Source organism: Dicentrarchus labrax, unplaced genomic scaffold, assembly GCF_905237075.1.
Source record: "Dicentrarchus labrax unplaced genomic scaffold, dlabrax2021, whole genome shotgun sequence".
Taxonomy (NCBI): domain Eukaryota; kingdom Metazoa; phylum Chordata; class Actinopteri; family Moronidae; genus Dicentrarchus; species Dicentrarchus labrax.
In genome coordinates, this window is record NW_026136701.1 from 22,116,064 (window position 1) to 22,128,640 (window position 12,577).

General features: G+C 44.3%; 1 protein-coding gene across 2 annotated transcripts in view; it reads right to left on the reverse strand.

The window, feature by feature from the left end:
* Positions 1–11,063, reverse strand: part of kirrel1b (kirre like nephrin family adhesion molecule 1b) — a 74,254-nt gene extending 63,191 nt beyond the window's left edge. For both annotated transcript variants that reach the window (XM_051403772.1, XM_051403763.1), the window contains exon 1: positions 10,649–11,063. In XM_051403772.1, coding sequence (XP_051259732.1) covers positions 10,649–10,694 — 46 coding nt within the window. In that variant the 5' untranslated portion in view covers positions 10,695–11,063. The remainder of the gene's footprint in view (positions 1–10,648) is intronic.
* Between the last annotated feature and the right edge of the window lie 1,514 nt (positions 11,064–12,577).

Genomic DNA, 12,577 nt, shown 5'->3' on the forward strand with positions numbered 1-12,577 from the left:
TTCTCTCTCTCTCTTTCTCTCTCTCTCCCTCCCCAACACACTTGCTTTTGCTCCCTCGCTTCCTCTCTCTCTCTTGCCCCATCTTGCTCACCCTCCCCTTCTTCCCCCCCACTTCTCTCCCTCTCCCCCTCTCTCTCTCTCGCTTTGCCTCAATCACAAGCAAGCAGACCTACTCTTTTATTTTATTTTGGCCCTCGCCGTATATTGTGGATTTGCGCACACACACGAACACACAAACCTTCAATCTCTCTCTTTCATCATCTCTCTTAGCTGAGAGCTGCACACACACAGACACACGCACACACAAAGACACACACACACACACAGACACACGCACATACAAAGACACACGCACGCACACTGACACACACACACACAGACACACACGAACACACAGACACCAGCGACACAGTACCTTTCTTTCACAACAGACACACAATGAACAGCTCCCTCTCTTTCTCTCAAACACACACACACACACACACACACACACACACACAAACACACACACAAACACACGCACACACACACACCTTGTTGTTTCACTAAGTAGAATATTGCATTGACTTACATTAATTTCATGGAGATGGAGATGGAAATGGTAAATGGACTGCACTTATATAGCACCTTTCTAGCCTTCTGGCCACTCAAAGCACTTTACACTACGTGTCACATTCACCCATTCACACACACATTCATACGCTGATGGCAGAGGCTGCCATGCAAGGTGCCAACTGCTCACCAGAAACAGAAACTAATTCATTCATACCCCGATGTATCAGGAGGATCAGTATCTTGCTCAGGGACACTTCAACATGCAGCGGGGAGCAGCTCCTCCTGATTACAGGATGACCTGCTCTACCCTCCAAGCTACAGCCCCATAACCAAAAACCAAATCCTAAATTTAACGATTTTCCTTTGAGGACTTTTTTGTCCCCTGATTGGTCTTTGGTCCTGATAATGTGAGTGTATGTCCTCACAATATATAAAATTCAATAGTCCTTTTTCACAGAAGACATTTTGACAAGTCACAGTAGGAAAAGCACACATGTAAATAATAAAATATCTGGTGGCTGAATTCCAGGTAGATGCTTCCTTTTCACTGTCCTGGTATGTGCGTGTTGGTTCCCTGTCATGGTTTACTGGGATGCTTGAAGAGCAGGGAGTCAGTTAAAATTTTGTGATTTACACCCATGCTTCTTTAAATATGACAAGTCAAAATGTCTGCTGTGAAAAAGTGCTATTACTAACAACCCTGAGCACACACACTGCAAGGTGCAACTATCCCAAAAAGATGGAGTCACGCTCACAGTCTAATCTCCTTTCCAGAACAATGACAAATCACAGTCTGACATAATCTGCACCTGTGACGCCATGAGGACTGAGAGACAAGCAGCGTGACGTCACCGTCCCCTTACACCACCACCGCTGAGAGCTGCTCACTTATCTCCCCTGCACCCGGGCATATCAGGCTTCACTGAGGGGAGATAGTGTCACCCCCACCACCACCACCTCACCCAACCCTGCTCTCGCCTTCTCCTCTCCTCGCCTCATCGAGCCTCGCCAAGCCGAGCCGAGCACGGGGTGTTATCAGTTCCTGATAGTTATCGACTTACATTAAAACATAAGAGGGGAGAGAGGAGGAACAGGCAGATAGACAGACAGAAGGAGGACGGAAACACAAACAGAGTGGGTGGTGATGGATACCGGCTTTCATCATCTGTAATCATGTTGTCCATCTCCATCTTCACATCGCTGCTTCTTCTTTTATCACCGTTTAAAATCCACCAAAGGAAAAGAAATAAAGGGATAGAGGGATATATTAAGACTTCAAAAAAAAGAAATGGTTGTGGCGCCCACGCAATAAAATCATTTGGTTACACAAGTTCAATTTCTGATAAGGGAAATAATTTTGGAAAAGCCTCTGTGGGAAAGATTGGAAGGCGCTAAATGTTAAATTAAGTGAAAGTGGAGCCAGTGGATACTGGGTCTGTAGGGTGTATAAAATTAGGATTATGATCGTCACGCATTGGATTTTTGAAAGAGAAAGTATTAAATATTACAAACTTTTCCTTTAGCAGAAGCTTTCGTTTGGATAAGATATGCTGTCTTAATAGAATTAGTAACTGCCTGGTTACACGAGGATGAAAGGAATGACTTGAAATGTAATGATATAGTAGTGTATATACATTAAATCTAACATGTGGTATGGAAGGGGACCTCAAATATTTTCTAGTCCCTGTGCAATACCTTAATTTGGTACCAGTACAGTACTTACAGCACTTTAATACCTCACTGAGAAAGTTTTTCTACAAAACCAATTTTTGTTATTGAACAAAAGAAATTAAGGTTCTAAGCTGTCAGCCATGCAAGAGCTTTTCCAAAATCAAATAGTCTAAACTTGTTAAAATTTTGATTAAAAGGAACTAACTGATCAAAGAATAAATAAACAAGATTACCATATCTGACCAGACATTTGATGCCAACCTTCAGTATTTGACAGTTAATCAATTACACTTTTTTAAGATTAATTTTTGGGGTGTTTTGCTGTTTTTATAGTGTACAGAAGAGTGACGGACGGGAAATGTGAAGAGAAAGAGAGGGGGATGGCATTCAACAAAGGTCCCTGGTATGATGCAGTATTTATGTACTGGTATGCATTTTACCATGCAAAATGACTGCGCCAGATGTGTTTGTTACACAGAACCATCTGAGAAGTCGATATTGGAAACAGTTTGTAAAAGGACAGTCACTTTCATAAACTACTTGACAGGTGATGTCCATCAATTCAAGCAGTCAGATCAACAAACTAAATATAATGTGGTCAAACTCTTACTGAAGTCAACATCTTCTCCATCAAAAAAAGCCTTCAGTGCCGTTCTTCACGCTTCTTTCAATGAATAAATGCTCTCCAGTTCTGATTTAACTCAGCAGCATCTACGCTAACCTCCTGTTTCGAGGACTTCTGACACTCGTCGTCACACAGGTGCCAGTAGTTCCTCATAGGACCCTGATTGGTCCGGTACCAGTGTGTTTGGATACAAACGCATAACTTGAAGCCTAGCAAGATGGATTCTCGCGTGATCCTGCAAGTTGAGCTACCTCGCAATGTGAATCTTAGCACTTCTCAATTATATGTTTTAGTAAACACAATCCAATACCTGCCCTAATATTCAACTGTCAAAAATGTAATTTAATAATCAGTCAGTCAAGTAATCACTTGTTAGATTGATGACATGGGACGGTGCATTTCATTGCTACATAATGTATAGAAGTAGACGCACGCACACACACACACACACACACACACACACACACACACACACACACACACACACAGTTAACTGGCAGCATGTATAATCCAGGGCAAAGACAAAAGGGAAAACCTTGTGATAGCGATCTTGTAATGGATCAGATTGATTTAATTCACTGCGCTGGACAATTTCTCATTCTTAATCCTCAAGATGTCTCTGAATGGATTTTATGTGGGAGGCCCATTCAATTGTTCTCTCTCACCTCCACACATGAGACTCTCAGACGGCGAGCGAGCGAGAGAAAACACAGGCAGACAAAGAAACGGAGAGAGAGAAACATAAACTACCTCCACACTAAGCTTATTTGATCTCACAGCCCCTTTTTGTTGTCATTTTTCCTCATATAGAAGGAAGCACTTTTATGCTTTTGGTGCTTTTATTCTTGATGTCTGCATTTTTCTTTGAAAGCTTCTCCTGGGAGAGGGTGGCCAGTTTGGTTTCTCACTTTCCCTTCCAAAAAAGCTAAGAAGGGTTACTTCCAGCCTTTTATCACTTTTATTGAATACTCATGCAGAGAAGGGAGACCCACTTTATTTATCCTTTGAGGGCTGAGGACTCGTTCGAGGGCGGAGCTTTGTGCATTGCAGCGTGCTGCTTGGAACAGCGGTGAAATATGCTGGAAATGCCTGGAAAACTCCAGGCCCTGATCTCCCAGGAGAGCCCCATCTATAATAGGCCTGGCTGTTTCCCTCTGCTCCCTCGCTGCAACCCTCTCCACACATAAATCTCTGCTCCCCAACCCTGCTCTCCTCCTCCTTCACTCCTGTTAGTTCCCACTCCTCCTCTGCATCTCACTCCTGCCCTCATCCACACTGCTGCATCTCCCTTCTTCTTTCTCTCGCTGCACTCCTTCCATTAGTGCTCCATCCTCCGTTTTCAACTGGTCCTCAACTCTCCTTCACTCCTCTCTGCCCTTTTTCTCGTTCAAATCTCTCACCCTCGCTTCGTCTCCCCCCTGATCCACTTCTCTGTTTTCCTGTTCTTTCGCTCCAAACCTTGCCAAACAATAAATCTGTGCTCCCCGACCCTGCTCTCTTCCTCCTTTAGCCTTTCCCCTTCCTGCCAGTGTTTCCTTCATCAATCTCCACAACTCCTCTGACCATTCATCTCCTCTTCACCTGCCCTCCTTTACTCATCAACCTTCTTCCTCCCACCCAAATTTCTCTCTTCCCCTTAGCCTTTTTTCTTCTCCTCTCCCCTCATCTTTTCCTCTTTTTTCCTGCTCCCTCGCTCCAACCACCTTAACACATAAATCTCTGCTCCCCAACTCTGCTCTCCTTCACTCTCCCCTTTTCTCTAACTGCTCCCTTTGTCCTCCTTCCATTAGTATTTCCTTCCTTCCCACCTCCACTCCCCCTCTGACCTCCCCTTCTCTGCTGCCTTCCTTCACTCCTTTTCCCTCCCCACATTTCTCTCTTGTCCTTATCTATTCTTCTCCTCTCTACTCCTCTATTTTCCTGTTCCCTTGCTCCAACCGTTCTCTCCTCCTCTGAAGCTCCTGACTCATTCCTCTGGCCGTGCTTCTGAATCCCCCTTCTTCCCTTTTCTTCTGCTCTCCTTCTATCAGTATTTCCTCCCTCCATCTCTGCTCCTCGTCTGGGCGCCCACAGAAATTTGCCCCCCTTCACTTCCCTCCCTCCTTCGCTCCTCAGCCCTATCCTCCTCCTCTTTCACTCCTGTTAGCTCCTGTTCCTCGGTACTTCTCATTATTTTCCTCCTGCCTTCATCCTCCACTCCTCCTCTCCCTCCTTCATAGCTTTGCCCTCCTCCCACCTGAATTTCTTTCCTCTTTTTTCTCCCCTTTTAGCTCTTCCCCTCATCATTTTTCTCTCTTGCACACCTCTGGCCTCATGTACACTTTCTTCTTCTTCCTTGTCTCTGTGAATGCCTCCTTTTCTCTCTCTCTCTCTCTCTCTCTTCTACCCTCCTCCTCTTACCTGAATTCCTCTCCTGCCCTTATTCCCTTTTCTTATTCTCTCCCCTCATCTCTATTTTTCTGCTCCAGTCGTGCCCTCTTCAACCCTCACTCCTGTTAGCTCCCTCTCCTCCTCTGCATTTCACTCCTGCCCTCATCCACATTACTCATCTCCCTCCCCTGCTTTCTTCTTTGACCCTTCTTCGCTCCTCTGCCGTCTTCCTCCATTCTGAATTTCCCCCCTGCCCTCACCCTTTCTTCTTTTTCTTTTTCTTCTTGTTCTTCTTGTTCTTCTATCCACTTTTCTTTTCTTTCCATTCTAATTCTCTGCATGTCTTCTTTTCGTCCTCCTCCTCCTACCTCATTCAGGCTGACACATCAGCCAGATTGACGGGTGTCAGTCCTAATACCAGTCGACGCTCTCAGTTAGGGTCTGCGTACTCTTCAGTCTTTCACTCCCCCGCACACACACGCACACACACAAACACACAGTCGCCCCTTCCTCTGTGCAAAGGAGGGAAGGGAGAATTTGCCAATGTTGCTTTAGCAGATTACTAGATTATCAGGGCATGGTGGTGAATTAAGCGGCGGCTAATTGTGGCGGTTATTTTATTTATTTATTTTAATTGCTGTTCCTTGTCACCTCAGATTATGTTTCCCACGCCATAAGGACATCAGATCTGTCAGGTACTGGAGGGCTTTGGGATGAGGCCCACACACACACTCAACTCTGCTGCCGTCGTGTTGTTTGAACCTCCGCTCTGCTCTTAAACAAGGGTTCCCATGCCATTTTAATTATCTTCATTTGAGAGTGCGTTTTTTTATTGGAGTGGATTTTTTTTAACACCCAATTAGAGCAACAGAGTCAGTCAACCTTTTATATTTGCTTTTATGGCATGATCAGTACAGTATGCCACTGATGGCCTAGGTTGGGGGTTTGATTCATCCTGCAGGCATCAGTGGTGCTTCCGATGATAAAAATCCACCAAAAAGAAGAACATGTTCAGTTGCTTGTGTGTTGAACAACAGTGATAATACAACACCAAACTTTGAGACCTTCATTCATATTTTTCTTTCTCTGTCCTCCATTTGTGGATTTTTTAATTGAGAGCACAAGGCCACAATAACTTACATCTGGTCTACTGATAAAACCAGTTTTTTTTTAAGCAATTCAAAACAGGCCACTACCCTGGGGACCCAGACCTCCAGAGACCCTGGAAGCCAGAAGTTCACTTTTTGTTTTACTTGTGATTATTTGATTAACTGCAAATTTGTTCTTCAAAATCCACCATTAAATGACCATATCAGGCCTGTTGAAAAGTCAAGATCAAGTCAGTTGATCTTGACCGAAAACGGCTCTACAGTTAGGCTTTGGTAGTTGCATGTTGTTTCACAGCACCGACAAGGCAATGAAATACTTATATTTTACCTAAATTCTCTCCTGCATCAACCGAGTGGCCAAATTCAGATAAATAGGGGCAACGTTTTCTCGTGCAGGGCTATTTTTGGTCTGAACAGGACCTAAAAGAAGTGCCCTAAACACTTTTCTATAAAAGGTCGATTATACTCCTATGGCTTATTAGTTTAATTTGTCCACTAAAAAGCCCCAGGGTGCATACATAATGCACAGAGAGGTGGTGTTGGGGGTGGGAGGATGTGTCAACAGGGTCCACATTTTTGCCTCTGGACCAACAACTGATGTCTGAATCCACCCATGCAACAATGGGTCCTCTGCAAAATCGTTGAATTGAATGGCTGAATTAGTTAGAAATTATATAATCACTCTTATCTTCCAGTATGCACTATAGACACTAGTGTGTGCAGACCTCCTGTATGTGGTCATGCTTGTGGAATTTAATAAAGTAGTGGTTCATTACACAGAAATAAAAATCATGCTAGTGAGTTGTTGTGCATTTTTCTAGATCTTTACATGCTGTAAATGCCAAAACAGTTCTGACTTAACCCACAAACCCCCATCTGAGAGTATTTTTGTTGTTAGATGATTCAGAAAGGAATTACACAACTGTTTGAGGGCGTAACAGTGGAGAGCTTGGAACTAATAATCAAAGACAATTGCATACAATCTATCACTGTACAAAGTTATAGCCAGTGGAATAAACAGGTTCTGTGATTCTCTTGCTCATTCGTGGTATATCTAAAAGTGTGAAGTCAAAGGGAACTGGACTTGCTCGAGATTCTTGAAGATACTTTGGATGAAAGCTTTTGTGGATGAAAACCTTAAAGCAATGCCTTTAACTTCGCATTTCTAGATACATCTTAAGAGAGTTTTCTGAGGATCCCTCTGTGCCCCTGGAGCCCACTTTGGTGTAAACCTGTGCTGATGTAAACCATCAAACATTGATGGTCCAGCTGGGTTGCTGTTGAAGAAGAGACTCAAACCAATAGGGCCTTCTCTTTCTTTCTTTCGCTGCTTCCTGAGCACTCATGCTCTGCCCCTGTTTATCCTCAAACATCCCCTCTTGTCAACAGATTAGGACTGAACCCCGCTGTCTCTTCCTTTCTTCGTCTCTCTCTGCCTCCATCTCTCTGTCTTTTGGCCTGTCTCTTTACATCTGCGCCTCTCTTCTATTCTTGTGACGGGAGAAAAGAGTGGGAGGGGGAGAAAAGGGAGAAAAAGAAAAGTCTATGTGTGTGTGCGTGTGTGTGTGTGTGTGTGTGTGAAAGAGAGGGGAGAGAATTGGGACAGGTGCTTGCAGTGCAAGAATTGCTTTGCTTGCTTTGCTTGCATGATCAGGCTGCAAAAATGTTCAGCTCAAGCAAAAGTGCTGTTCAAGAATCGACTCTGAGAAACAGACTTCCTCGCCTGTGGCCAGACCGGCGCTGGCAGCACAGCGGCAGATCACAGCGGCAACACGCTGCATCGGACCCACGCACACATATACACATGCAGGGCCGAGTGGTAATTACAGAGGCCCACAGACGCGCGGTCAACCACACAGAGATGTTGCTGGCCTGTGTTAGGAAGCCAGGCACAACACTGGACTGAACAGTAACTCGGGCAGCTCAGAGAGAGAGACAGTCAGAGCTGTCAGCAGAGGGAAGCAGGCAGAGACACCTGGAAGACCCCAAACAGGCTAAACACACATTAGGCTGCAGCTGCTGCATGTAGGGGACGGATTCACTCTGATCACATTTACAGGCTTACACTGGCTCAGCTGGAGACGCTGATCTGCTGCTCTGCTCTGTTCTCTGCTGTGTTCCGTGTCTGTGCTGTTTCTGATCCTCTCTGCTGGTTCTGTTGTGTTGGTTTGTTTGGTTCTGTTTCTCTTCTTTGCTGTTGTGTTTTGTTTTCTATTCTGTTCAGTTCTGTGTCTGTTCTTCTTTCTGTTCTGATTTGTCCCAAGTTTTCTGTTCTGTTTGGTTCTGTCCTTCTCTATGCTGTCGTCACCGTTTTGCACTGTCCCTGTTCTGTTCTGTTCTGTTCTGTTCTCTTCTCCTTTGTTCTGTTCTGCTCTGGTCCACTCTGTTTGGCCTCGCTCTGTTCTGATCAGTTTTTCTTCTGTTCTGCCTCGCTGTCCTTTGTTCTCTTTGGTCCAACTCTTTTCTGCCTTGCTCTTCCCTCTTTTCTGCTCTGTTCTGCTTTATTTTGTTCTGTTTGATTCGCTCTAGAATAATCAAGCTTCACTGTTTCTTTACACTTTACTCTCTCTACTTGTCTCTTTCACCCTGCTTCAACCAGCACAGTCAGTATCTTCATCCCTGATTAATCTGAGCTCCTTAGAATATTGATTGATTGACATTTATCATAATATCAGCTGATCGAATCCGACTGACACGTTCTGTTACATCCTCATCAAAAGACTAATGCATCCATTCTTCTTCTTCTACTGTTTTCTCCCACAATGTCTACTCTATTCTATTTATTGTATGATGCAATAATAATGTTCATCTCTCTGGTCTATTCTAGGTGGTCAGCTCTGCTCCAGTCTCAGAGCTCCTCTGACTGTCTGTCTCGGCAAATAAACGTCTGTGGTTCATCACACCGGTGGCCTGCGGCACCGGGGACCTAGGTGCTGAGACAGGTACACACACACACGCACACACACACACACACACACAAATACACATACCCAGGCACACACACAAACACACACACACCCAGGCACACACACACACACACAGTTGAACTGTTCACATCAGGCCACATCAATTAATCACCTCTGCCTTTGGAGCCATGACTGCCCTCAAACACAAACGCACACTCATCCTCTCTGGAGATGTGTGTGTGTGTGTGTGTGTGTGTGTGTGTGTGGAGAGAGAGACAGAGAAGGAGAGAGGGCAATCTATCAAGGTGATCGATAAATAGGGACATTAATATTAGTAATGGGGCTCTCCTCCAGTCCAGTGAATATGTCTCCGTCTTTACGGTAAAATATGAATTTTTCTTGGCACCTTTGCAGCGGGGCCGCGCGCACGGGCACGCGAGACTCTACCTGCATGCTAAGAGGAGGATGCACTGGTCTCCTCTCTCTCTCTCTCTCTCTCTTACACACACACACACACACACACACATACACAGACTTTCTGTCTCGAGGGTCACTTGCGCTTTACCCTCCACTCCTTCCATTACGCACACACACACTGAGATTACAGGAATGCACGTGCCTGGCGCGTGCGTGTCCTATGTGTGTGTGTGTGTGTGTTGTGCGCGCGTGCTCGCGTTGGGAAATTGATCCAGTGTGACTCATGTTAAAGCCGGGTGACCAGACTGTGCATTGGATCCTCGCCTCATCAATCATCCCCGGCTGCCAGGCTATGCGCAGAGTGTGTGTGTGTGTGTGTGTGTGTGTGTGTGTGCGTACTCGCGTCAGTGCGTGTGCGCGTGTATGTAACACATCCTCTGTTGACCCACACTGCGTTCGTTTGTGTCAACCAAACGCATCCATTCATGCGTTTCAAAGGTCACGTCAAAGTAATGTCGTGTGCAGATGCTCCACATCTCTCTCATAAACGTATAATTGAAGAAAAATGAACGCAACGCGTCTGGACCGTTTGTGTCTGCTCTCTAAATCTCTTCTCTTTTTTTTTGTTTTACCACAGCAGAGCAAAGACCCTGAACACCCCACGACTCTTTTCCCCTACAGCGCTTGTGGGCTGTAATGATGATGTCCTGGGCAGCACAAATCTATAACAACATAACACGTTTACACACGCACGCACGCGCACACATATCAACTCACGCGCGTGCACACACTGCCAGACATAGAGATGCACAAACACATGCACTGCTGCCACAGCACAGACAGAGAAGACACCCACAGAGCGCACAGACGCCCGCTCACAACAGGGCGAAGAGGAAGGGTAAAAAGGAGAAAAGAAATTCGGGAATTAAAAAGAAACTTTCCGCTGTTGCTCGGGTCATAGCGGCTCAGTCTTAGTGTGTTTAAACATCTCTCACCTTGGTTCAAAGTGATCGCCAAAGTTAGGATCCACAGGGCTGGCATGGTTCAGCCGAGCGCATTCAGATTCCTCCCCTCGGCTCTGCTTCCCCGAAAAGACACCATCAATTCCTCCAGAGCGGGTGGATTTAACTGGAATCCTCTTTGAGTCATGAGAGTGAAAGAAGACAAATTTAGAGGAAAAAATCCGATGCCTCTTTTCCTCTCTCCTCCTTTCCTTTCTTCAACTCGTTTCCCTGTTTCTCCCGTGCGTAAAATAAATCTGTCTCCACTTTTTTTCTTTTTTTTGTTGTTGTTGCCTGCTCTCTCTCTCTCTCTCTCTCTCTCTCTCGGTTTCTCAGTATGCGTCTCTTTTCCTCTCTGCGCTCTAGATTCCCATTTAAACAGGACCGAATTCCTCTCTCCCTCTCTGCCCCCCTCCCCTCCCTCCTCATACAATCAGTAGCACACACCCCCTCCCTCCCTCCTCCTCTACCTCCTCCACGCCTCCCAGCTCCAAATCTCCGCTTTGGACTCCACAGAGAGGAGGTGGAGGGCGCTCCAGCGGCCGCAACGAGAACTGCGCTTTTTAAACATGGAAACTTAAACCATCTGGAGCTTTAAACCCACGACTGAGTGCAATTTAAACACAGAATATTCCCTAATAGGTTGTGCTTGTAAATCTATTTAAATGTGTATCCTCACAGAATGGATCTGATAGTTTCTGAAGCTTTTGTGTTTCTTATTTAAAAATAACTGTGTGCATGTAGACCAGTTTTACTGTGATTGCAAACAATAATGATTTAATAATTTACTTAGAATTATGGGCACTGTTTTTATGAAGTCACAAATATGCTTTGTTATTAAGAAATACTGAAGATTTAAGTTTTCAGGGTCTTTAAGTATCAGAAAACACGAAAAAAAAAAAAAAACCTCAATCAGTCAATACTGGTCTTTCAATCTTCAGTAAAATATTTTCTTCTGATTGGCCACAGCTGCTGAATGTTATCACTGTTATAGTTTTATTCAGCTCATAGTATTGAAGAGTATCTGTGACTTTATGGTATTACTGTGATATTTCCATTACAGTCTATTCCTGTGTTCTAGGAGGTGTGTCAAAGTGCATGATAGTGACTTCATCACAGTATATGATCATTAATATACTGCATCCAGTGGTGTGTTTAAAGTCTTTTTAGGAAAGCATGGGGTCAGATATAACATTGTTCAAACATTTCAAAGAACAAAAAAGCTATACGAGCACATATATTCTTACAGATACATGACTTAACAGTTTGAAATATGGCAATATGTTGCAGAATATACATTCGGTGAAATCTGAATTTTAATCAAAATTGTGCTGTTCACCACTCGAATGACGTCAGCATTGGCATTGCACACTGGCACCTACAGTCATGTATTTTGTTCAGTGTTAACTCACAACTGAAAATACTTCTTTTGTACACAGAATAAGTCGGTATTCAAGAACAAGTTCAGCAGAAAGAAATCCTCAAACAGATGGACAGAGTTCTGAATATCCATCTGTGTGAGGATCGGGACTATTATTGTCTAATTAACTGGTAGCATGAGAACAATGTAACGCTGATTATTAACCTCTGTGCCAGCATCAACATGTGGCAACAATATTCCCCAAACCACAGTCCACACTGAAGCAGTGGAGACAGGGGAAAGATAAGAGGGATGAAAGGAAACCACAGAGAGAGAGAGAGAGAGAGAGAGAGAGAGAGAGAGAGAGAGAGAGAGATAGAGAGAGCAGATGTATGTTTTTGTCTGAAAGAAAGCACTATTAAAGCATCTATTTTAGAAACAATGAGATAAAGACTAATGCCATTATGGAATGTAATTGCATCTAATTCAGAGAGAAAGCCAGTCAGTGTTTTTCCCAATTTTATTATAAACCAATCTTTGTTTTAAACAAGGACTTTGAATTA